Genomic DNA, 26,615 nt, shown 5'->3' with positions numbered 1-26,615 from the left:
CTCCATAAAATAGTCTTTTTGGTAAGCATTTGTTTTGCATTCAAACAATGTGGCCAACACATTGCAGTTGTGTTCTCTGAAGCGGAGCTTGAATGCTTGGCAGTTTAGTTAGACTAAGGACCTCAGCATCTGGTACCTTATCCTTCCAGGTGATCTTCAGAATCTTTCTGAGACAATTCAGATGGAAGCAATTCAGTTCCTGGCATGGTGCTGGTATACTACCCAGGTTTCACAGGCATACAACAATGAAATCAGCACAATGGCTCTGTAGACCTTCAGTTTGGTAGTCAGTCTAATTCCTCTTCTCTCCCATACTTTCCTTTGGAGCCTCCCAAACACTGAGCTAGCTCTGGTAATGCATGTGTCAACTTCATTATCAATGTGTACATCCTTGGAGAGTATACTACCAAGGTAAGTGAACTTATCCACAGCATTCAAAACTTCTCCATTTGCTGTAACTGATATGGATGGTGTGGTGGTGGCTGATGGAGCACCTGTGTTTCCTTGGTGTTGATTGTTAGGCCAAAACAGTAGGCAAATGGTGGACACTAAATAAATGCTTATTCCCTTTACTTTTCCTGTTTTTACTGTCTTCCTTATTGAGTTATTTGCTTGTGCGATAGGTTTTTAGCTGAGTTTTCTCTCCTGAGACCTTTGGCAGTTTTGATGTTTTCCCTTTTATTCCCCCATTGCTTACTCTCTGACTCCTTTCTTTCTGATAGTGGGTCCACTGGGCACTGAATTTCAAAGAGTTGTCTCAGCCTTCCCCAACATTAAATTCTCACTAGCCTTTTAAAGATAACTTTGATCACATAAAAGTGAAAAGCTTCTGCATAGACAAAATTAATTCACCTAGGATAAGCAGAGGAGGTGTCATTTGGGAAAAAAATCTTTGTATCAAATTTTTCTGATAAGAGTTTGGATAATAACTAACAGATATATGCACACACATATACATTTTTATATATGTATGTGTGTGTATATATACCCCAAACCATCCTTCAATAGATGTGTCAAAGGATAGGAACAAATAGTTCTCAAGAGAGGATTCACTAATCATTAGCAACCTCTCGAAAGAATGCTCCAAATCACTGAACAATCTTGAGATTTTATGACACACCCTACATATTGACAAACATGACAAAAATGAGTATAGTAAGTGCTTGAAGGGTTGTGGGAAGATAAGCATTTTAGTGCATTGTTGGTGGAGCTGTGAATCAATACGGCCATTTTGGAATTATGCAATTAAACTGTCCATACTCTTTTATCCAGAGAGCCCATTTCTCAGCCCATACCCAAGAAGGCCATTGAAAAGAAGAAAAACTGCACATATACCAAGATATTTACAGCAGCATTTTGTGTGACAGCAAAGAATTGGAAACAAAATAGATGCCAATTGATTGGAAAATGGCTAAAGAGATTGTGGTATGAGAATGTAATAGAATATTACTGTGCTATAAGAAATTATGTATGTGATGAATACAGAGGAATACATGGAAAGTTCTCCATGACTGATGCAAAGTGAAGTTAGCAGAACCAAGAAAACAATATATCCAATGATTATAACAATGGAAATGAAAATAACAACCACCAAAAATCAAAGTCAATGCTGCAAAATTATCAACAACAATCATGGCTCAAAAAGAAGAGATACAAGAAAACACAGAACTGTGAGATCCCCGAGTGTTGTACACTGCATATATTGCCAGACTTTTTTACGTATTGATCAGTTTTGCTAGTTTTTTTCTTTTTTTCTTTAAGATATCCTGTTATTATTTGGGATGTTTCTCTGCAGGAGTGGGGTGGGGAAGAGAAATATTGGGGGAATTTATGATGATGTGGAAAAAAGCAAACAAAAACCCATAAACACACATATACACACATACGTATATGTGCACATATGTATATATGTGTCATATAATTTAAAAGAGAGTGGAAAAGATTACTTTGGAAATCCATCAACTTGAAAAGCAAAGCAGGCACCCCCTGAGCAGTTGCTGTTTCTGCCAGAGTAACTCCAGTCTTAGCATCATAGACTTGGAGCTGAAAAGGACCTTAGAGGCAGAGGAGTGCAACCTGCTCATTTGACAGATGAAAGAGTTAAGGAATTTGCTCAGTCACAACAGCTAGTCAGTTTCTGAGGCAAGATCTGAAATCAGGTCTTCTTAATCCCCCAAGTCCAGTACTCTACCCAAAATACCACCCAGTTGTCTCCTTCTTTATTGTTTTGATTAGCTGTTGTTTTCTTGAGAGAGTGAAGCAGACCTGGCATTGACCTTGTTTAGCTTGAAGGAGCCCCTCCCTTGCCGTGGGCTGCAAGGTGCGCTTGACCTCTATCATCACTTCTGACCAAGGTCCTGATCTACCATCTGCTTCCCATCAGGCATCTTTTTCTTGGCACTTACTTATCAATCAATCAATATTTATTAAATGCCTGCTGTGTACTAGGAACTGTACTTAGTGCTGGGGATAGAAAAAGAAGTGAAAGACAATCCCTGGCCTTGCAGAGCTTACAATTGAATGGAGGAGCCAACAAGCAAACAACAAATTTACAAAGCAAGGTATATACAGGATAAATAGGAAGTAATTAACAGAGGAAAGGCACTGCAATAAAGAGGGGGCGGGGCAGGTTTCCAATAAAAGAAGGAATTTTAGTCAGGACTTAAAGGAAGCCAGGAAGTCAGTAGGCAGAGTGGAGGATGGAGAGCATTCCAGGCATGAGGGGAATATCCAAAGAAAATACTAATCATAGCTAATAATTGCTGTAACGTTAAGTTTACAAAGAGTTTTACACATTATCTCTGACCCTCACAACAACTCTGGGAGATAGGTGCTATGATTACCTCCATTTTACAGATGGGGAAACTAAGGCAGGAGCAGTTATGTGACTTAGCTAGGGTCTCACAGTTAGAACATGTCTGAGGCAGGATATGAACTCAGGTTTTCCTGACTCTAGGTCTGGTGAGCTTCCTTTGTACTGCCCAGCCTCTCATGACACTTGAGGTCATGTAGTTTTGGGGCTGGAAGGGACCTTTGAGGTTGCCTAACCCCCTCCTTGTACAGGTGATAGTGCTGAGACCCACAGATCTGAACTACCTTGCCTAAGCTCACATAGGTAAGAAGTAACAAAGGAAGGATTTGAAACGAGGTCCTCGAATTCCAGAGCTCTTTCCTCTGTGTTTATGGAGTGCCTGCTGCACACTGAGCTATGCCAGCTGTAATTCTCAGAAGAGGGAATCTGGGCACATAAAAACAGGCACTAAAGGGTGAGCCACCACCCTTGGAAGGCTAGGACAGAATTCCCAAAGTGGGTGTTCTCCATGATTCTCCCTTTTCCCCACCTCCTAACAAGGCTAGTTCTAGCGGTGACTGAGAGTCTCCAGTGCCTAAGGGTAGAGAAGAAAGCTGCTTTCTTCCACTGGTCAAACTGTGGTGGTCACTTGTCTCTCTTTGGGTTTGCAATGGTACCCTCTGGGAGAACTGGGTTTAGGGAACCAGTGATCTCATCAGGATCAGACCTGTAGCTTCCACCACCCTCCTTCTGTCTCCCCCCCAATCTGAGACCATCAAGGCTGCACTCCTTCAAAAGACAAGGTGCTTTCTGGTTTCTATAAGAATAATAAACTGGCCATGCACTTTGACTTCATTACATCAGAAAGTAAATTAAGCCTGGGCTGTTGATTTTGGACTTTTTACAAAAGAGGTAACTTCTCTCATTTCCTGATTACAAATTGCCCCATGGGTTTAGACTCTGCTCCTTAATGTTTTCCCTCACGTTAAGTAAATTATACTCCCACATTTTACTTGTCTATAAGCCTTGCTTTCCCACGTGTTCCTCTCCTCACCTCAAAAAATTCCGTATGTTCTCAATTCACAGCATGTAAATAAAGTTTCTGTTCAAAGTGGATAAAACATAGGTTTGTACAAAGAGGACAAGAGTGCTGCTGGTTCTGTCCATGGTCAGGACTTGCCAACGCTATCCCCAACAAACCTGAAACTCATGCTTGTTTCTGCAGAGCAAGGAGTTTCACACTTTTTTTTGAGGCCAAGGATCTACTATGTGTTAATTTTAAGACAATCATGAACCTTGATTAAGCTTTAAAGATTTAATGAAAAATCAAACCTAGTTCCTAGCCAGTGATCAATATTAGTAATAAAAATGATGACAAGTTGGAGAATAACCAGTGAAGAAGGGCCTGAAGATCATGACATGAAGATCATCTGGGGAAATAAGCAGGAGCCTTAGAGAACACTCAGTCTAATCCTCTACTTTGCAGAAGAAGAAATTTAGAATGAAGGAGGTTGTGACTTGCTCAAGGTTTCATAGGTAGTCAGCTGGCCCAGTGGACAGAACATTGGACCTGGAGTTAGGGTTGTTGTTGTTCTGTTGTTTTAGTTATGTCTGAGTCTTTGTGACCCCATTTTGGGGTTTTCTTGGCACAGATACTGGAGTGGTTTTTCATTTCCTTCCTCATCTCATTTTCCAGATGAAGAAACGGAGGCAAACAGGGTTAAGTGACTTACCCAGGATCACACAGCTAGTAAGTGTCTGAGGCTGGATTTGAACTTAGGAAGATGAGTCTTCCTGATTCCAAGCTCAGTGTTCTGTCCAGTACACCACAGAAAGACTTGTGTTCAGATCGTGCTTCACTCACTAGCTGCATGCCCTAGGGCAGATGACTTTACCTCTGTTTGTCTCAGTTTCCTCATTTATAAAAAAGGTGATAATAACAGCACTTGCCTTCCAGGGTGTTGCGAGGAGAAAATGAGGTAATAATTGTGAAGGGTTTTGCAAACTTTAAAGCTTTGTATAAATGCTAGCTCTTAGCTATTATTATTAAGCATCAGAGACAGGATTCGAACCCAGTTTCTTTGATTCCAGAGTTAATGCTTGTTTGACTCTACCAAGCTATGATGGCTGTCTCCCAGTATCCCATAATTCTTGTGTGAAAGAGGGATTAGATTTATTCTGCTTGACCAAAGAAGGCAAAATCAGGAAGAAGGGCATTTAGGCTTGGTGTATGGGAAATTATTCTTAACAATTGGAGCTAAAAAAAAATTGGAGCTGTCCAATCAGAGCTGTCCCCAAATGGAATGAGCTCCTTTAGGAAGTTGGATTCCCGTGGAAGCTGGATGACCTACAGTAAATTATTCTTCAGGTGGGGATTAGATCAGAGGCCCCTGAGGTTCTTTCCACCTCTAAAATTCTGTGACTTAGTCTCCTGGGGCCTCAGTTTCCTCATTTGTAAAATTCAAGGGTTGGATTAGGTGAGCTCTCCAATGTAGGATTGATCATAGGTTTAGAATTGAAAGGGATCTTTGATGCCATCTCATTCAACCTTCTCATTTTATAGATGAAGAAACAGGCACCGAGACTGACTTTCTCAATGATCATCTTAAGAGATCTAGATGGTGGAGATGTAGCAATTCATCTGTCAGGGTCACTGTCCACATAGAGAGGCTGCTTAAGCTGCCCCATAACAGCTTGGCAGTTCCTTTCCATTTCTATCTTGGTTCTCTTGTTTGTAAAGTGGGGAGGTTGGCCTGTATTGCTAAATTCTGGCGATGTACAGAAAGAAGGAAAATATTCAAAGTCCAAAGCATTTTTGCAAAATCATATAAAGTAAGCAATTTGCAATGGCAAGTCTGATAGGAAGATTTATATCATGCACCAAGGGTAAGCACGGCATATAGCTGCCTAGGAGCCAAGCTCTCCAAACTTTTAATGGACAGGACCTTGGGGGTGTGTAAGGGTGCTCTGCTTCAGCTCTTCACGAAGAGCCATCCACTCAGTGTGGGCAGAATGGGCAGAACTCCCCCTAGATGGTGGCATGTGAGGGGCGCCAGGTGAGAGCTTCCTGCCTCAGAGTATTAAGAGACAACATGGCATAGCAGAGCAGGAAAGACCTGGGTTCTGGAATGCTGATCAGCTTTGGGGTTTGGGGCCATTCATGTCTTGTCTCCAGCCTCACTTTCCCTTTCTGTAAAATGAGTATAATAATATTCCCAGTTCCTTTGTGCCAGTCAGGCATGAGGATGAAAGGAAACATGTACGAGTGTGCAGTGAGAGGAGTAAGTCGTATTACCTGGGTTTGAGTACTGTCTCCATCATTTGTTACCTATGTGACCTTGGGCAAGTGACTCAGCCTCTCTGGTCTCTACCTTCCTAAAAATCAAAATGATTTGGTTGGACTTCATGACCTCTGAGAGCCATTGCAGGGAGTAGGACGTCATGGGGAAGTCCTCATAACCTATTTTTATATTTTTTATAATCCCCATTTTTACTAACTTTAAATGTGTTACAAAATGTCAGTTATTATTATACTTATTATCATTTCCTTCCTCCTCCCCTCTTTCCCTCCCTTCCTCCCTCCCTCCTTCTTTCCTTCCTTCCTTCTCCTCAAGGGATCAGTCAAGTTGCTCAAAATGCCAACATCACTCACTCTCTTTAGTTAAAAGAGTTAAAGATCAGAAAGCACTTGTTAAGATGTAACTGGCATTTGGGTAGGGAAGCTCATTAAGCCTTTATCACTCAAGACTCTCTTAGCTCCATTTAAATTAAGCGTATTAGCTAGCCAAGAGGAACCCTGAGAGGATGAGACAGGTCAGTTTTCATGGTGGGGAGGAGCCTGGGGAATGCTGCCCCAAACAAGGGAGGACTGAGCCCCAAGACACTTACAGGAGTGCAGTAAGCATGGGATTTGTAGTCATAGGACCTGGGTTCAAATCCTAGGTTCGCTGCCTGTCTGATCTTGGGCAAGGGACAGGCCTAGGTAGTTTTCAAAGTTCCATCAGTTCTAGATCATGATCCTCTGGTCCACTTACTTGTCTCTTTCCCTCAATCCTTTCCCTCATGCCTGAACTCCCCTTGTCCAGAGTGATGTTGACCTCTTTGCCAGTCAGTATCTGCCCCTCTGATGCCCAATGGGACCTGAGCCCTGGAAGGTCAATATATTGCTTTTTCCAGGGATTGGTTTAATTGTTTGTTGTAGAATCCTGGAACAAAAAGGAAAAAAAATCCTGCTTTTCCATGATTCTATCCCTGTTCTTAGCAGGACCTAGAAAGTCCTATATAGGGAACAGTTGGCAGGTTGGTCTGGGTGGGCCATGGAGTAGGTAACAAAGAATCCTGTGTAATCGTCCTAGAAAAGTGGGCTGGGTCCAGATTGAAGGAAGTGAAATGCCTAACATGCGTGCCCTTGTCAGGCAACAGAGATTCACAAGAGTGCCTTGAGCCAAGGAGTGGCGGGCGTGGTCAGTGCTTTCAGTGACAGTGACTGATGACTAACTGCAGGGAGACCAGCCTGGAGGTTCCTCTGATAGTCCAGGAGAGGAGTGAGGACACCATGAGCTAGTGTGGCAGCTGATGGTCCGGCTGTAGCCATGGCGATGATTGGCAAGTGACAGGAGGGATCAGCCGGGTGAGAGAGCGCCCAGTGAAGAACGTTTCTGAGCCTGGATGACTCACCCACCTGAAGAATGGGGTTGCTCTTTACAAAAAAAGGGAAATTTAGGAGGATTCATGGGTGGCTGGGAGATGGGGTGGCTGAGATGCCTGGAAAATATGCAGGTGGAGGTGTCCCTCCAGGCTGTGGGTGGTAAATATAATCTGTATAGTTATCTCTAACTAGACCCATGGAGCTGACAAAATCATCAAGAGACAGAATATTGAGAGGAAAGAGGTCCTAGGAAGGAGCCTCGGGAGGCACCCACACAAGGGGGGCAGGGGACATGGAGGATGATCAGGAACGAAGACTGAGTAGTGTTCAGAGGGGTTGGAAGGAAACCTGAAAGGGGCAGTGTCAGGAAAACCAAAGGAGGTGAGATCATCCAGGAGTGTCAAAAATTACAGAGAAGTCAATAAGTGTGAAGACTGGAAAAGGGATTTAGTGATTACAGACAAGGCTGTTGCTGACCATGGAAAGAGCAATTCTCAGAGAGCAGTGTATGTAGATGGAAGCCAGATCTCAAGAAGCTGAGTTGAGCTGTGTGTTGGAGGTGAAGAAGGGGAGGCAATGAGGCAATGGACATGGGCTTCCTTTTCTAGAAATTTGGCTATGAAAAGGAAGAGAGATATAGGAGAACAATTCAAGGAATGAGTCGGGGCAAATGAAGGTTTTTTTTTTTTTTTGCAGTGAGAGATACCTGATTGTGTTGGCAGGCAGTAGAGAAGGAACCATTTTGGGGGGCGGGGAGAGAGAGAGAGAGAGAGAGAGAGAGAGAGAGAGAGAGAGAGAGAGAGAGAGAGAGAGTTCTGAAGAGAGAAAGAGAAAGAGAAACAAGAGAGAGAGAATTTTTGAAAGAGCAAACTCCCAGAGGAAATGGGATTGGTAAGGTGATGGCACACTGGGATACATCATTTCAGTACTAGAGTATAAGAAGAAAGAATGGTGGATGATACTGAGGGAGTTCGAGGTATAGAATTAGGGGTATGAGAGAGTTCACCGCAGATAGCCTCCATCTTCTTGGTAAAGTATGTGGTAGGGTCCTCTAGTGAGAGGGAAGAGATAAAGGAGGGTGTACTGACCTTAGCTTGGTTGGTGCTCAAACTATTGATGGATCTGACTCTGGACCCATAACCCAGAGCCATAATGATAGCGGGTTAAATAGAGCTTTGTCCCAGTATGGTGATATCTACGGAAAGAGCAGGATGGGGCAATCAAAGCCGTACTTAGGGATTCTTTTTTGTTCAGACAAGCACAGGTTGGGGTGGGGCAGTAGAAGGGGTAGGGAAGAAGACCTTGGGGAGAGATTGGACCAATCTACTGTTGTTGTTTGTCCTTTGTTTTTGAAGAGGACCAATGACATCATGGGTGATGTCTTGGACTTGCTCGTGAATGGGGTTTAAATGGGGCAGAATTGCACAAAGTCATCAGCCTCAGTCTCTCTTCCAGAGTTCTAGAAGTCCAGTGGCAGGACAAAAGTCAGGACAACTGGTGATGTCCTGGAATGCAGTGAGATCTTGGAGTCTTCAATGTCCAAACAAACTCTAAGCACTCCACAAGTGACTGCTTAAGAGGCCGTTGGATCAAATTGTTCTCATCTGCCCATTCCACTGGGGCAAGTCTTCATATGCTTGGGGTAGACACTCCCCTAACTCACTGATTGGTTTCAAGCCTGGGCATTACCCTCAACCGGGTTTAACCCATCTGCCATGATGGTTTAACAGAATGTGGCCATTGCCCATGCTACAGCTTCTTGGAGCCATGGATGAGAGGTGGGTGACAGGTGGACACCAAGGTGGATGAGCAGCCCTCCAATCTACTGCTTAATTAATCAGTCAATCATTTATTTAAACAAACAAACAAATATTTATTAAGGACCTGGGGGTATAGAGGCAAAAGTAAGAGGCTTACTTACATTCTGTCAGGTGAGGCAAGAATTCACCTGGGCTGTGGAAAGCTCATCTCTGGGCCCAAAGTGCTAATCACTTTTATTGAGCCGTGAGTGGCAGAGATGTTTGGGGCCTGTACAGTTGTGCTGGGAAGGGGCATTTTCTGCCCCACCTCAGGAATGTTTATCCTTTTTCATTTCATGGACTCAAGGTGGCATCAGTCTGGTGAAGTCTATGGACCCCTTCTTAGAATAATGCCTTACATACATAAAATACAATAGGTAGGATTATGAAGGCAACCAAGTCTATTGAAATACAATGAACAACATATTTTTAAAAAGTTCACAGAGCCCAGGTTAAGAATTCCTGCCTTAGAGTCAGTCAAGAAGCATTGATTAGGCCTCATCTATGTGCCCATTAGAGGCAGCTAGGTGGTGCCATAGTGCATAGAGTGCTGGCTAGGAGTCAGGAAGACTCATTTTGAGTTCAAATCTAGCTTCAGACACTAGCTGTGTGATCCTGGGCAAGTCACTTAAACTTTTTTGCCTCAGTTTCCTCATCTGTAACATTGAGCTGGCAAAGGAATTGGCCAACTGCTCCAATATCTTTGCTGAGAAAACCCCAGTGGGGTCACAAAGTCTGATACAAGTGAAACAACTGAACTACAACAAGTGTGCCCAGTATGGTGTTAAATGCTGGGAATCTAAAGAGAGGCAAAGGGCAGCTCTTGCTCTTAAGGAGCTCATGGTTTTCCAGTAGTCAATGGCCCCTGGCCCCCAAACCAGAGATGTTGGAGGTGGAAGGGAGGGCTTCAATAGTGGGGAGAGGGTTGGTAATAGCTCTCCCCCTTAGCCCCAGGGCACGTGTAAACCTTCTGCAGCAGACCTGGTGTGGGGCAGGTCCCAAGGGAAGATACAGAGCTTGTGGGCTAGTGCCAACCAAGGCTGGGGCCCTCAGTGAGTATCCCACGGTTCCCCTTCTAGCCTCCCCTCCAATATTCCATCCTCCTTTGGCCTCCCCTACTCTGACTGTGGTGTTAATGCCCTTCTTGCTGAAGCTTCTTTTTAGAAGAGCAGAGCCCAGAGAAGCCACGGGGGCCTGGCTCCTCCCTCGTTGTGATAGGGAGCTGAGTCTTTGAGCTTTTAAAGTTTCTTTGGGATCATTCTTAAGTATTGAGTATTTTTTCCCTTTACAAGAAAAAAAAGCCAGACAGAAAGAAGCTCAGAAAGCAGTGGTGTGCCTGGGGCTTGCTGGGAGCTGAGAGGAAGATGAATAATAATGTTTTCCACACCCCAGAAGCCTCTGCCCTCCCAGAAGTTCAGAAACAGGCCAAGCTGTTGCCACTTTTAGAGAAGACTCTCTAGTAGAGTTACCCTTCCATGTCAATATGGATTGCAAGTGTAATTTGAGGATGCTGAGGCTTTGCTTCAAAAGAGCCATGATCCTTTGCTGTGTAACCAGAAGTAGAAGGAGAGCAAGCAGGCCCTTCTCCATTTCACCACCCTGAGAAATGACTCAGTCTCTCCACACTAGTTACAGCTCTGGTCTTACTTACTGACTGATTGGTTAATTGATTGACTTACAAAGATGATGCTTTGATCCCATGGTTGGGAGATCACATTCTGAGAGTTGCTTATTTTTTTCATCAGTAAAGGTATTGAGAAAGGCAGCTTTCCAGCTGGTGGAGGTACAGGCAGTTATTGACTCCAATGGCGTCTGTGTGTTCTGGCAGGGAAACCACCTTTGGGGAAGATCGTTAACTTCTTCAGAGCAAAAGCCCTCTGAGGACAAGGACTTGGCTCCTTGGCTCTCCCGCAGCTGGCACTGAAGAGTCAGGTTGCAGACGACGCTGTGGCTTTGCTATGTTTTGCATCTGACTGGCCATCTCCTTGCCTCAGGAATTCTGGACGAAGGAAAACCTGGTCAGGGAGAAGAGGGAGGTCTATGCACTTATCAGGCTTCTCTGGAATGAGTCTAACTAGAAACACAGTAATCATTCACTCCTTATCTACCTGTAAAGCTGGGTCCAGAGATAACATTGGCATTGGCCAAGTGGGGATGAAAGTCAACAGGGGAGAGGTGGCTCTGCATGTTTGATTTCCAGGTATTTTCTAGGTAGTGTCCTCGTTTGAAGTTGTGTGAGTGGGTGATCAGGTTTACTTTTAACTTTGGAGATTTTAAGGCCAATGAAGTCCATACCTGAAGATAATCGGTTGGTGAAAGTGGGGACATTCAGCTTAGAGAAGAGAAGGCACGGAGAGGGCAAGATGGTGGTCTTCAAGGGGTTGAAGGGCTATCAGGCAGAAGAGATATTAGACTTAATGTGCTTGGCTCTCCAAAAGCAAAACTAAGATCATCTGGGGATGGTTGTAGGGAGGCAGATTCTAGCTCTTCATATACTTCCTGACAATCAGATCTGTCCTAGAGCAAGTGGAGCAGGCTGATATGAAAAGTGGTGTACTTCCCCTCATATATATGCACACATAACACACATAGACATATATTGTGTACATGCATTTCCCTTCTGCTACCAAAAAGAGGTTGAAGTATCACTTGTGTGCTGCCAGTGGCTGTCTTTTGCAAGTATGAGTTGTATTAGATGGACTCTGGGGTCCCTTGCAGCTCTGAGATCATGGGAGATTTTGGCAAGTAACTCATCAAGCAAAAAGCATTTATTAAGCACCTACTGTATGCCAGGCACTATGCTAAGCTCTGTAGATACAAAGAAAAGCAGAAACTGTCTCTGCCTTCAAGGAGCTCACAGTAAAATGGAGAAGAACATGCAAACAACTATGTATAAATAAATAAATACATATGTGTACACACATATATAGTGCATAGATATCACACACATATTAAATACACACATGTAATGCATATTAGATGCAACATGCCTATACATATACTCACATATAACACACATATATACAGGTGCATATTCACATAACGAATATACATATATTACACATATACATACAACATGACACAATATAATATATACACACATAACACATATACATATACTGCACACACATATACAATACGACACACATATAACACACATACATTCCCACATGTATCATGGTACATATATTATTACAATATATAACACATACGATATATGTACACATAAACAATATACATATACTACACATACATAACACATATACATATATGTACACACGTATATGCATGCAAGGGTTTGTGCAATATAACATACATACATACATACATTATATTCACACATGTATCACACACATAAACCTAAAAGAAAATGGGAGGCAATCTGAAAGGAGAAGGCATTATTCAGTGAGGGACCCAGGAAAGGTCCTTGGCAGAAGGTGGGATTGGAGCTGAGTCTTAGAGGGACCCAGGAAAGCTCAGAAACAGCAGAGACAAGGAAGAAGAGCTTTCGAGCTATGGAAGGGGAGATGGATGTGATGTGTGAGGAACAGCAAACATGTGACATTATGGCTGGATCATGGCATGTATGGAGGGAGTGAAGTGTGAGGTGACTTTCTATTGGGTACTGGAGGAAGTTGAGACAGGGAGACCAACCGGCAGGTTATTCCAATAGTCCAGGTGAGACGTGATGAGGGCTTATAGCAGGGTGGTGGCTTTGTGGATGGATGGAAGAAAAGGTCTACAAGACATGTAGGGATAGAAATGCCAAGATTTGGCAAATGACTGGATTGGTAGACGGAGTGAGAAGGAGGGGTCAAGAGGGATGTTGTGGTTGGGAACATGGGGACCTGGGAGCATGATGGTATCTTGGAGAGAGGAGAGAGCTTGGGGTGTGTTGAGCCAAAGCTGTATAGAGGACATAGAGTTCCATGAGGGCAGACCTGTGTCTCGCAAGGCGTCTGTATATCCCTCCTCCATCCCCTCCCCCGTGGTACTGCGGAGACACAGACAAACTTGCCCCATCTGGAAAAGGACAAGGATGGCAAGGCAGATGTGCTGCCCAACTCCAGTAAATGGCAGTCAGAATTCCACCCATCCAGGTTGAGATGTCTCAGAAGCAATTGGTGATACAAGGTGAGAATGTTCAAGGCTGAGGTGAGAGTGATGCCTTGTCAGTGACCTCTTGGAGGAAAGGTTCAGGAGGAAGACTAAGCGTGTCTGCTGAGATTCTGGACTAATTGGAAAAAGGTTAATTGTTGATGCCTTCAGTTATTCATCAGTGTGAGGTGGCCATTCGTTTGATCAGGGTTGAGACCATCTGCCTTCCATGCAGTAATAACAGGGAATTGGTCTTTCATGCATTAACACTTACAGAACTTTGGGACAACCAGACCTTTCTGAATGGGCATGGGCTACTTAAGGGGGTGGTAGTTTCCCCCTCATTGGAGGTCTTCAAGTTGGAAGACCACTTGTAGGGGGGGGGGAACCTTGTAGTGGGGACTGCTTTGGGCTATGATTGGATGAGTCCCTGATCTTATACTCCTAGAGGTAAGTGTTAGAAAAGATCTAAGCATCCATGTAGGGCAATCTGCTCATTTACACATGAGGAAACTGAGGCCACTGTCAGGTAAGTGATTGGAACTTGTTCAAGGTCCTACGTATCAGAGACAGTACTGGAATCCAGTTGTCTGATTTCAGAGTCAGGACTCTTTCCCTCATCCCTGCCATGTTGCCCAGGAATGTAGGCTGAGGTCCTTTCTAGCACTGTGACACTGATTCTCATGACAAGCCCAGGAAAGATGCTCTAAGGCAGAGGTGTCAGACTCACTGCAGGGCACACACATCCCCCAACACTTCTCGGTGCTTCCTGAACCAGATGGAAATGTTATTGTGAAATGTTTAACAAAATAAATTAAAATGCAATAAAATGTAGATAAGGTTAAAATGTGGTTTTTAAGCCAATGTGTTGCAGCAGCAATCTGTTTCTATTTGAATTTGATTCCACTGCTCTCCAGATGTCCTTACCCTCATTTTACCCCAGAGAGCACCAAGGTGCAAAATGCTGTGTGCCATGGACACCTGACTACAAAGTGCTGGGGACAATGTCTAAACCCCGGTCCGTCCTGACTCAGCCCTGGGTCCTTACCACTACACCATGCTGCCTCTCACTAACAGAGCCAATGACTGGTGATCACCAGGCAATCCCAGACCCTTATCCATCCTGTGCTGGACGCCCCCAGGATGGCTCGCTCTTCTCTTCTACAAAACACCTTGGTGGGGCTTGGCCTTGCTGGACTGTTTGCTTAGCTCCCTGCCAAGCTGAATTTCTTCTTTGTGCTGAAGTCATCCCACTGGGGGCAGACTTTGGAGCATCTCTTCTCCCACCCCCTGCCCCTGGGGACATTGACTTTGGCTGAATTCACTGGGCATCTGGCAATATGCTGACCCTGTTTGCTTTTCCATTTCTACTGTTTGCAGGGGTTTCTTGGAACCAGAGCAGCCAGTCCTTATGCAATACCTCTCCCTAGCCCCCTCCAATGTATAAATGAGCAGGAGCCTCGGAACTCGGCCATCTTTCCAGTGATAGACCTGAGGGGGACCATGAGGTCCTTGGTAGCCTTCATCTGCCTAGCTCAGCTTCTGAGCTATACTCCCGCTTGGAGTGCTCCTCCTCCTCCTCCTCCTCCTCCCCCAGTGAGGGACCCAAACTGTGATGACCCAGATGTAGAACAGGCTGCCTTGGCAGCTGTGCAATATGTCAACAGCAACCACAGGCATGGATACAAGTACACTCTGAATCAGATAGACAAAGTGAGAGTGTACCAACGGGTAAGTGACCCATGGTCTGGGGCTTCCAGTGGGAGGCTGCTCTGGGTGGAGAGAAAGCAGAACTGGACTGGGAGTCAGAGCCTTGGGGTGGAATTCTGACTGCCATTTACTGGAGTTGGGCAGCACATCTGCCTTGCCATCCTTGTCCTTTTCCAGATGGGGCAAGTTTGTCTGTGTCTCCGCAGTACCACGGGGGAGGGGATGGAGGAGGGATATACAGACGCCTTGCGAGACACAGGTCTGCCCTCATGGAACTTATAATCTAGCAGGATCGCTGCATTCAGAGATGTAAGGAATCTTACAGCCTTCAGAATGCAGCCCCTCTCATTTTATTACTTATGACATGATTCTGACCCTGCAGAAATTATAGGGAGCTGAGATTCTGATGCCAAATTGAATGTTCGTTGTTTTCCCCCAACATCCAGACTGCTTCTAAAAGATAGATACCATCAGCATGAGATTTAGAGGAGGGAATTTTGCAGGTAAGCTCTCATACATACACACAAAGACACATTATATATGAGGGAACTGAGGTCTGTAGGAGAAGCTGAGTGACTTACCCAAGGTAATGCATGTCTGTCTAGCAAACATCTGGGTCCAAGACTCTATGAACTCTGCCACCACTCAGCTACAAGGGCTTTGGGGAGTTAATTTACTTGTGGGCTGCAAGCTACTTCTTGGAGAGGAAGTTGAGAAAGGCAAGAAGTATAGATAAACATGGGAAGACCAATACATGCTTAGGAAGAAAGAGAAGATGGAGAGAAAGGGAGATGGAAGGAGGAAGAGGCAAAAGAAGAGAGAAGAGGAAGAAAGAGAGACCATTCTACAGAGCTCTCAGACTTTCTGGTCCTCATGTCATTATTTACTGAGAATTTTTAATCTGTAAACCCCCCTAGTAAGTGTTGTATGACCCTTCAGTGAATCATCAAGCATTCTACCTTGGGCACCAAGGATGTAAGTACCAGAACCATCCCTTGAGTTTGCATTCTGTAGGAGAGACAATACAGGCATTTAAGCGTATGCCAAATAAATACAAGGTAAATACAAAGTAAACACAAGTTGGGGGGTGGGATGGGGGAAGGCAGGCTCAAGGTGGGCCTCATGGGAGGCCAAATTTAAACTGAGCTTTTAAGGAAGTGAGGAATTCTTGACCATGAAAGTGAGTGGGGAGAGTGTGCCCGTCATGGCGGACAGCCAGCACCCAGGTCTGGGGCTGGAAGATGTCATGTGGGAAGCACAGTGAGACAGCCTGTGGGATTAGATTGTGAAGGGAGGGCTGGGATAACAAGGCTGAAAAGAGAGATCAGGGCCAGGTTGTAAAGGGCTCGCAGGTTAAAAGGTCATTTTGATTCTCGAAAAGAGCACTCAGCATGAGAAATGGAAATTTTCCCTTTTCGAGGTTCATTTTTAGGCACCACATTTCTCTCTTTCTCAGAGGCGCTACCTAGTCCTTGCCTAACCAGGCAGGTAAATGCTGGGGCAGTGTTAGCCAAGCATGCCTGGTCGTGCTTATTCATCCTCACTGGTTCCTCCTGCAGAGGCCTTTGGGAGAGGTGTATGTGTTGGAGATGGACTTGCTAGAAACTACCTGCCATGTGCTGGACCCAACCCCACTGAAGAACTGCATTGTGAGGCAGGTGATAGAACACGTGAGTATCCGACGTCTGCCACCAGAGTCTGTGGAAGGTGGGGAGGCAGAGAGGAGCCCATCCACTGTCCCCTGGGAAATCTGGGCTCAGTCACCATTCTTACTTACCTGAGGGTCCATTTTGAGACACTCTCTTCCAAGTGCCACCATCACTACAGGGCCTGTGAGGTCACTACTCAGACCTCCTAGACAGCTCTTGTTAGATCTGGCTTCAGGGTGAGGCAGCTTTCAGGGGTTCTCAAAGCTTCACAACACCTAGGCAGTGTTTTTCTAGGTTCTTATTTCAATAATGGATGGGCACCAGGCTACAGAAGTAAACATTGGAGCCTATTCCTCTTATATCTCTTTTCTCTTTCCCCTTTCTCCTTCCCCTAATTCTCTTCCTCTTTCTCCTTCTTGTCCTCCTCTCCCTCCTTCCTCTCTTTCTTCTTCTTCTTCTTCTTCTTCTTCTTCTTCTTCTTCTTCTTCTTCTTCTTCTTCTTCTTCTTCTTCTTCTTCTTCTTCTTCTTCTTCTTCTTCTTCTTCATTTTCCATCTTCTGTTTCTTCTTCTTTTGTTTCTTCGCCTTCCTTTCTTTCTTTGTTCCTTCCTTCCTTCCTCCTTCCTTTACTTTCTTCCTTCCCTTCCTTCCTTCGTTCCTTCCATTCTTTATTCCTTCCTTCCTCCCTCCCTCCCTTCCTTCCTCCCTCCTCTACTTCCTTCCTTCCTCTCTCCCTTCCTCCCTCCCTTCTTTCCTCTCTCCCTTCCTCCCTCCTTCCCTCCCTCCCTTCCTCCCTTCTTCCTTCCATTCTTCCTTCCTCCCTCCTTTACTTCCTTCCTTCCCTTCGTTCCTTCGTTCCTTTGTTCCTTCGTTCCTTCCTTCCTATGTTCCTTCCTCCCTCCCTCCTTCCTTCCATTCTTCCTTCCTTCCTTCCACCCTCCTTTACTTTCTTCCTTTCCTTCCTTCCTTTCCTTCCTTCCTTCCTTCCTTCCTTCCTTCCTTCCTTCCTTCCTTCCTTCCCCATGTTCCTTCCTTCCTTCCTTCCTTCCTTCCTTCCTTCCTTCCTTCCTTCCTTCCTTCCTTCCTTCCTTCCTTCCTTCTTTCCTTCCTTTCTTCCTTCCTCCCTCCTTTACTTCCTTCCTTCCTCCTTTACTTCCTTCCTTCCCTATGTTCCTTCCTTCCTTCCTTCCTTCCTTCCTTCCTTCCTTCCTTCCTTCCTCCCTCCCTTCCTCCTTTCCTCCCTCCCTCCTTTCCTCCCTCCCTCCTTCCCTCCCTCCCTCCTTTCCTCCCTCCCTCCTTCCCTCCCTCCTTCCTTCTTTCCTTCCATCCTTCCTTCCTTCCTTCGTTCCTTCCTCCTTCCTTCCTTCCTTCCTTCCTTCCTCCCTTCCTTCCTCCCTCCTTTACTTCCTTCCTTCCCTTCATTCCTTTGTTCATTCGTTCCTTCCTTTGTTCATTCCTTCCTTCCTCCCTCCCTCCCTCCTTTCCTCCCTCCTTCCTTCCTTCCATCCTTCCTTCCTTCCTTCTCTCCTTCCTTCTTTCCATTCTTCCTTCCTTCCTTCCATCCTTCATCCTTCCTTCTATCTTTCCATCCTTCCTTCCTCCTTTACTTCCTTCCTTCCCTATGTTCCTTCCTTCCTTCCTTCCTTCCTTCCTTTGTTCCTTCCTTCCTCCCTCCCTCCCTCCTTTCCTCCCTCCCTCCTTTCCTCCCTCCCTCCTTTCCTCCCTCCCTCCTTCCCTCCCTCCTTCCTTCTTTCCTTCCATCCTTCCTTCCTTCCTTTGTTCCTTCCTCCTTCCTTCCTTCCTTCCTTCCTTCCTTCCTTCCTTCCTTCCTTCCTCCCTCCTTTACTTCCTTCCTTCCCTTCCTTCCTTTGTTCATTCGTTCCTTCCTTTGTTCATTCCTTCCTTCCTCCCTCCCTCCCTCCTTTCCTCCCTCCTTCCTTCCTTCCATCCTTCCTTCCTTCCTTCTCTCCTTCCTTCTTTCCATTCTTCCTTCCTTCCTTCCATCCTTCATCCTTCCTTCTATCTTTCCATCCTTCCTTCCTCCTTTACTTCCTTCCTTCCCTATGTTCCTTCCTTCCTTCCTTCCTTTGTTCCTTCCTTCCTCCCTCCCTCCCTCCTTTCCTCCCTCCCTCCTTTCCTCCCTCCCTCCTTCCCTCCCTCCTTCCTTCTTTCCTTCCATCCTTCCTTCCTTCCTTTGTTCCTTCCTCCTTCCTTCCTTCCTTCCTCCCTCCTTTACTTCCTTCCTTCCCTTCATTCCTTTGTTCATTCGTTCCTTCCTTTGTTCATTCCTTCCTTCCTCCCTCCCTCCTTTCCTCCCTCCTTCCTTCCTTCCATCCTTCCTTCCTTCCTTCTCTCCTTCCTTCTTTCCATTCTTCCTTCCTTCCTTCCATCCTTCATCCTTCCTTCTATCTTTCCATCCTTCCTTCCTTCCTTCCTTCCTTCCTTCCTTCCTTCCTTCCTTCCCTCCTTCCTTCTGAGATAACAGTGAAATCCTTGGAGTCCTCCCAGCTCCTCTGCTTTTCTCCTTGAGGTAAAGTCTGAGTCTGCCATACTTAAATTTCCTGAAGCTGAAGATTTTCAAACTTTGGCCAATTGTTTGGCAAGTATCCAAAGGCTGAATAACATTCATAAGAAGTAGGAGAAAGAAGAAATACCAAAGTATAACAATGATTTTTAGTTTTATGCAAGAAAGGTCTTATCTTTCCCTAGGCTGTGGAAGGAGACTGTGATGTCAGTGTGCTGAAACTGGACAACCAGTTTGTGGTATCGAATGCCAAGTGTGAGTCCAGTCCAGGTATGGTTCTAGAGACCAGTGATGGAGAATGAGGCCAGAAAATATTTCTGGTAAAGTTGCTTCACTATTAATGAATACAACCCCCAGCCCTTTAAAAAAAACTATGGAAAAAGTCCTGGGATGAGGTCTTTCCGTACTTAAATTTCCTGGAGCTGGAGATTTTCAAACTTTGGCCAATTGTTTGGCAAGTATCCAAAGGCTGAATAACATTCATAAGAAGTAGGAGAAAGAAGAAATACCAAAGTCTAACAATGATTTTTAGTTTTATGCAATTTTAGTTTTCAAAGGCTTTGAAAAATCTTTACATAATGGTAGTGGCTAGAATAAAAGCAGCAGTTCTAACACCAGTTAGTGAAAAGCTGAAATGACGTTATAAAGTCATTGAGCTGCAATGGGATTTCAGAATCCCCTTGTCTCAGAATCCTAGAAAGAGATCTGAGAGATCATTGAGTCCATTCTTCTCGCTTACAGATGAGGAAACTGAGGGCAGAGTCACACAGCTTGGTGTATAAGACTGCTTGATCTGAGTCTTGAAGGGAGCTGAGGATGCTAGGAGGTGGAGGGAAGGGAGGACCCCAAGCACCTCCAAGCTATAACAAGGAGCCCCGGGGAGGTTCTTCACCATTTCAGAACTAACTGGCCAGCATAGAAGAGAACCAAAGGGATGGCTGGCCATGAAGCACAGTTTCTTCTCTTTTCTGATAGACTCAGCGGAAGATGTGCGGAAAGTCTGCCCGAACTGTGCCCTGCTGGTACCCTTGAATGACACCAAGGTGCTTCACGCAGTTGATGCTGCTCTGGCTGCCTTCAATGCCCAGAACCACAGCAGTTATTTCAAACTGCTGGAGATCTCCAGGGCTCAGATTGCAGTAAGATTGGCTGGGTTCCAGTATAGGCTTGGGTGGGGGGCGGGAGCACGACACAGGTATTGGCCAAATCTTGGTGAACACTGACACCTTCTGGTTCTAGTAATAGAGACATTACTATATGTCTACAGTAATATCACAGTGTCTATAATATAGTGTAATATAGTGAAACACAAATGTGATATTTATATATTCTATAAATGTATTATACAAAGTTATGTAAATAATTACCATATTATAATGTAGCATTATTATATATTATACTATGTATAAGATGTCACTGCATGTATGCATGTTTATAGCAGATCTGGGGGGCCTAGAGGAATGAAGAAAGGATGGGGGGGTGACTCAGGTGGGCGCTGGCAGGGAGGAAGGGGCTTCAGTGAGAGAGAGAAAAAGACTTGTGGCAGATAGAGAGCCACAAGGATCTAAGGCACCCAATCCAATCCAATCCAATCCGATCCAGTCCATATTCATTATGCACCTACTTTATGCTAAGTGCTGGGATAGGCACCTTGTTGAGCTGGGTACAGGAGGGCACAAAAGGAGACAATCCTTCCCCTCAGGGAGGAGGCATTCTATGTGTGTGTGTGGGTCACATAGACTATTATTTGAGGAGCATGGAGAGGGTCCCACCAACCGTGGGGATCCTTCTGTTCTGGAAGATGTCTGATTACTTAGGCTGTAAGTCAATCCAGCCAAAGATCCTATATCAACCCCCTCATTATACAGAGGCGGAAACTGAGACCCAGGAGGTAAAAGTCACATGTGGCAAGTGTCCCAAGTGGGAGGCAGACCCAGATCCTCTGACTCCGAGTCAATGCTTTTGCCATTGGGCCTCCCTTCCACCTCTACTTGCTTTCTTAAAGTGTGCGTGGGATTGACTTTTAAATTGTCAGAGTTACTAGTTAGTGATACCTCCCAAATATTTCTGTTATTTTATTAACAGAAATTATTATTATTATTATACCATTATTATAAATGATTATTATGGGTATTTCCTTTTAATAGACAGGCTTAGGACAGGAATTAAGATTTTATTGGTAAAGGAGACCTCTCCTCTCCTCTCCCCTCCCCTCCCTTCCCCTCCTTCCTCCTCTCCCTCTCCTCCTCATTCCCCTCCTTCTCTCTCCTCTCTCTCCTTCTCTCTTCTTTCTCTCTTCTTTCCCCCTTCTCTGTCTGTCAGTCTCTCTATAATCTGTCTTATGCACCTCGTTATTCATATATGTTCTTTCTCATTACATGATGAGCTCTTCAGGAGCAGGGACTGTTTTTTGCCCCTCTTTGTATCCCCAGTGCCTAGTACACAGTAGGTGCTTAATCAATGCTTGTTGTGTATCAGAGGTAGGAGCTTAATCTGCCATTGCACTGCTCAGACTGGCTTTCTGTCCATGGTGCTGTCTGTGTTGCCTCTTCTTTATTACTTATATTATTTGGTGTTAATAATACATTATTAATATTAATTTAATTCTTTAATTCTCTGTGAAACAACACTTGGGTGTCCATCAGTGTTTGTCTTTTCCCCATCATTGCCCAACAGCTTGGCACAGGTGGGTCTTGGGAGATGTGGGCCCAAGTCAGACTAGCTGACTTTGGGCAAGTCACAGCCACCTTGACTCTTAAAGGAAGGATGTGAGACTTAGGCCTCTCTTCTCCCCTTATCAGTCTGCAAAATAAGGCCAGGAAATGGCTTGTCAGGCATTTGTACAGCCCAGAAAAGCCCAGAAAAAGGAAGGGGCTGGTTTTAGCCCCTTTAGCCAAGAATTAGGACTCCCTCCTGGATTCCCTGCCATTCCCTTCTCTACTTTGGCCCACTGTGCAGTGGAAAGAGCTCTGAGCTTGGAATTACTCTTCTGCTCCAAGCCTCAGTTTGCCTGTCTGTGAAATGGGAAGGATAACATTTGCACCCTCAAGGTCATTGCAGGAAGAACCGTGGTTATGGAAGTCATTGTGATGGCTTTGTGGGTGTTTTCATCTCTCTCTGTCACTGCCTTTAGCCTCTCCAGTCTTCTGTCTATGTGGAGTTTGTGGTTGTACCCACTGACTGTGCGCCGAAAGACATGGCTGATCCAGCAGCCTGTAACCTGCTGGCGGACCAGGTAAAGAAAACCCAGTGGGGCTGGCTGGAGCCATGGGCATCCCTAGGCCCAGCCTGAGGCACCATGGCAGCAGTGAAGTACTCCTGCCAGGCTTCAGTATTTCTAGGAGCTGGGATTTCACATTGGTTCCTATTGCTTCTCACCTCCTTCCCCCAAATCATCCCCCAGCAGCCATTTTGCTGATAAGCCCCTTCCATTACCAGGCTGGCTCTTAGGAAACACCCTCAGCCAGTGGATCCCAGAGTCCCGGGGTGGGAAGGGTCCTCTTCCGTGAGGGGAGGGGCGCACTCAGCCCACTGGCTGCCCAAGCCGCTTTGGTGTTTTAGAGAGGATTCTTGTTCCCACTCTAAGCGTGGGAGCCCTTGAAGTCAGAGCTGGCACTTACTACTACATACTCAGCTTTCTCAATTCTAAAATGAGGGGTGTAGACTGACTGACCCTTGAGGTTCCTTTCACCCTTTATGACCCATGGCTTGCCACTTGAACCCTGGGCCTCATTCTGCCTGTTCTGTTGGATGAGGAGGTTGGACCAGCTGTGGTCCCTTTCAGCCCTAGGGCTAAAATCCCAAGGCGTTCCTGCTAGGCCCAGCCAGCTGGGGGTCAGAATTGAGCATTGCCACCCAGAGCACCCAAGGTCCATGGAGACAGGAAAGAGGAAGACAGAAAAGAACAAAACCGTCTCTGATGTTGGCAAAATGGAGGAGACCACTTTTTGCCTCCACCTGGGTATGAAATTGGGGAGGAGTCCCAGGGAGGCTGACAGAGAGACTGGCTTCCTTTCACCAGTGACATCCTTCCTCTTCTTTTGGAAAACAGTACGGCTTCTGCAAGGCAACACTGACTGAGAAAGACGGTGGGGAAGATGTCGCTGCCTCCTGTACCGTCTTTGGAGCCGCGGTATGGACTTTATCTTTCTCCTCACTTGTAACACATTGAGAGTTGCCTTCAGATTCTTCCACATGTTCCTTGCAATGATGAGGATGCAGATTTTGTTAACTTCTCCCTGGAAGGATCTGGGAAATGGGGATGTGATGCAACACCTATCCATGTGCTTATCTCCAGGTTGACCTGGTGTGCTGAGCTCGCTTAAGCTGCTGCTCCTCATACTAGGAACCCAGCTGGCCCAGACACAGACCCCTTTCCTTTGGTGTGACTCTTAATGGTTGACTTCTTCTTCTTTAGCCACAGGGTCACAGGCTTTCACACTTGGGAATCTTAGTGCTGGGTCTGTTGTTTTTTGGAGAGAGTGAGGAGGGTCACACAATGATTGAGTGTCTGTGACCATGATTCATACTCAGGTCTTCCTGACTCCAAGTCTACCACTCGATCTGCAAGGTCATGTAGCAGCCTCTCCTGGAATGTTAGCTTTAGTTTTTGGTGTCTAGAACACCCAGAAGCTTAAACGATTTGCCCAGGAAGGCCAGACCTTCTTGACCATCCATTACAACGCACTGCCTCTCTCATGGGGTTACCATGAAACTTAAAGTAATGCACATGCAGTAATCTGTGCACCTCAAGCCAGCTCCTCCTGGACTTGTTGTCATCGACCCATCTCGACCCATGAAGAAACCCTGATTCTGGTGTTTCTTGACTCCCTTGGGAAGTCAGGTGTCATTTGGGTACCCATTTCCCAGAGGAGAGCTGCCTGGTCATTCATTTTCTAGATGCCCCAGGCTACCCTCCAGGCTTGTTTTAATCACTGACATCTATTTGATGTTTGAGGGAGGGAAGGATCATCCTGGGTTCTGCCCCACATCTGGAATGGCCCCCACAACCAGCATGATCATGGCATGCTTTTATTTTCCAGCCTGGACCCCAACCTGATGGAGCAGGATCCACTGTGGGACCCACTGTGGCTGCCGGACCCACTGAGGCTGCCAGACCTGTAGTGGCTACTGGACCCCCTGTAGTTGCTGGACCTGCCAGACCCCCTGTATTTCCTGCAAAACCCATTTTAAGCCATTTGTCCCATCATGACCTTAGGCATTCCATTGTTGGGGCGGGCTCCTTCGAATCTGCCTCTGGGGAACATGGCCTGGCACCAGGTCCTAAGCCTGGTGTACCAGGTCCTGGACTTGGTGTGCCAGGTCCTGGGCTTGCTGCACCAGCAATCCCTCTGTGTCCAGGAAGGATCAGGTATTTCAAGGTCTAACCTTATTCTCAGTTCTGGAATTAAGCCATTACCTGACAAGTGTTCCTATCTTTATAACTATAGCAGAGGATAGGAAACAGGGCCGCTATTTTGTCAAAGCTGGGGCATGGGGTGGGAGCTCAAGAAGGAAATGTCTTTCTTTGGTATTTCTCCTAACTCAGGATGTGGGTCAAAGAAAAGGAGAATTCCTAAAATCTCCCCTCCCACCACCTTACAAGATAGAAGGGGAGGAAGGAAGGGTCACATGGGATGGGCAAAGCTAGCTGCTCCCACATTCTGGTCAAAGATCCTAGTGCCCTGACTTAACACTCAACAGACACGAGATGGCAGTCACTGTATGCTCTGCCTTCTGGCTTGATCTGTCACAACAAAAAGAAATGTGATTTGAGAGGTGCTATTGCCAACCTTGTGGCTTCCTGTTAAGAAACCTACCTTAATAAACAAAGCTTCTGAAAGGAGGGTGCTTGTTATTATTACTGGACTGTCTGTCTGGGGCTGTAATGGTGAGACCTCTCACCTGGGGCAAAAATGGGAATGGTGGGGGATTTGTGTTGACAGCGAAGAGGACTGGAGGGACTGTAGTAGAGCAGAGGACAGTATACAGTGGGTGGCCTGTCCTCCAGCTATACCAGGGAAAGTAGCATGCAGGAGAAGGATGCCACAGGGATGAGATATTGGGGGGGGTATGGAGAGGTCTGTGGTACTGTCTGGGCTGAAAGAAGGCTGCAAGGTCTCAGCTGGGAAGAAAACATGTATCCCCCTGTGTTGTCACAGGCCTGAGCCAACTCCTTGGTCACTCCGCATTAGTTATAGCTCTTTCTCCATTGTTTTCAGTTATAATACCCCTAAATTGGAAATGAAAAGAAACCCATGTCTAAGCTTGCAAAGAATTGGCTCCATGACGTGGTAGAAAATGACAGTTCCTCTCTTTAATCTGGATTGGTTGATGTCTTGGTACCTATTTTTGGGTCTGAAGCTTGGGGTTCTAGTCCAGCCCTTCCCTCTTATAGGTGTATATTAGGAAGGCAGAATTTATGATTTCAAAGAGAATCTCATATGTGCCTAAAAGGTCCGGAACCACAGGATATAAGGAATTCTCTAGGCAGAAGGCAGGAGAACTAAAGCATGTATTTACACTCCACAGTAACAAGCCCACAAACCAGCATCCCCATTTTGATATTTTCATCAAAAGCTTCCAGGCCCAATAAGTCCGCCTTATAAGAGTAACCAGGAGGCCACAGAGAAGCGAGATGGTATAAGGCAAAATCGTATACATGCTTTCCCTCTACGGTAAGAAGATTACCCACTAGCCTCCAGTCAGCTCTGCTACCGGCAGCTCAGCTTCGGCTGTAGGTGTCTCTGGCTCCAACCGGGAAAGGAAAGGAGGATCTTCAAGCCATCCTCTCCCCTCTTATAGAGTTTTTGACATCATCAAGCGCCGCCTGAACGACCAGGGCCGATTGGTTCTTGACTTGGCCCTTCCCCCTAGCGTAGACCACGTTAACACACTTCCCCTCAGCCAGCCCCACGACTCATCACACAGGAAGCTCTGGTCCTGCCCCGGAAGAGCAAGCCCCAGCGTCCAGGGAAGCTCAACGAGGCAAGTTGAGTCATTCAAAGAAAACAAAGTCCATTCTGGCTACAAGGTGGAGAAGAGCTAATTCTCAGAGATCCAGGGCAATTGGGACCAGGTTGTGAAGGGTTTTCCAAGACCAATCAAAGAGTTTCTATTTGACTTTAGAAGTAATAGGGAGAGGGACAGCTAGGCAGCACAGTGAATAGAGTATGGGCCCTGAAATCAAGAGCACCTGAGTTCAAGGCAAGTGCCTAGCTGTGTGACCCTGGGCAAGTCACTTAAACCTGATGCTTCAAAAAAAGTAATAGGTTACCACTGGCTTTTATTAAAGGATGGGGTCAGATTTAGGCTTTAGAAGTATCAATATGGCAGCTTGGTGGTGGCTGGATTGTGGAGAGAAGAGACCAGAGACAGGAACACCAATTAGATGACTA

At 45.7% G+C, this 26,615-nt stretch overlaps 1 protein-coding gene across 1 annotated transcript; it reads left to right on the top strand.

Moving 5' to 3' along the window:
* Positions 1 to 6,587: 6,587 nt before the first annotated feature.
* AHSG (alpha 2-HS glycoprotein) lies at positions 6,588 to 25,063 on the top strand. The gene is made up of 8 exons (XM_036756697.1): positions 6,588 to 6,604; positions 14,717 to 15,067; positions 16,606 to 16,716; positions 19,404 to 19,488; positions 20,194 to 20,357; positions 22,352 to 22,453; positions 23,270 to 23,350; positions 24,261 to 25,063. Exons 1-8 carry the CDS (start codon positions 6,596 to 6,598, stop codon positions 24,603 to 24,605), a joined length of 1,248 nt encoding a protein of 415 aa, XP_036612592.1. The 5' UTR covers positions 6,588 to 6,595; the 3' UTR covers positions 24,606 to 25,063.
* Positions 25,064 to 26,615: the final 1,552 nt, after the last annotated feature.

This window comes from Trichosurus vulpecula, chromosome 4 (assembly GCF_011100635.1).
Source record: "Trichosurus vulpecula isolate mTriVul1 chromosome 4, mTriVul1.pri, whole genome shotgun sequence".
Lineage (NCBI taxonomy): Eukaryota > Metazoa > Chordata > Mammalia > Diprotodontia > Phalangeridae > Trichosurus > Trichosurus vulpecula.
The sequence above is the reverse complement of the archived record's forward strand: the minus strand, read 5'-3'. Positions and strand labels throughout refer to the sequence as shown.

Coding starts and splice junctions, on each gene's coding strand:
- AHSG (XM_036756697.1), top strand. Junction 20,358..22,351: donor TCTCCAGGGCTCAGATTGCA/GTAAGATTGGCT, acceptor CACTGCCTTTAG/CCTCTCCAGTCTTCTGTCTA. Junction 23,351..24,260: donor GTACCGTCTTTGGAGCCGCG/GTATGGACTTTA, acceptor TTTATTTTCCAG/CCTGGACCCCAACCTGATGG.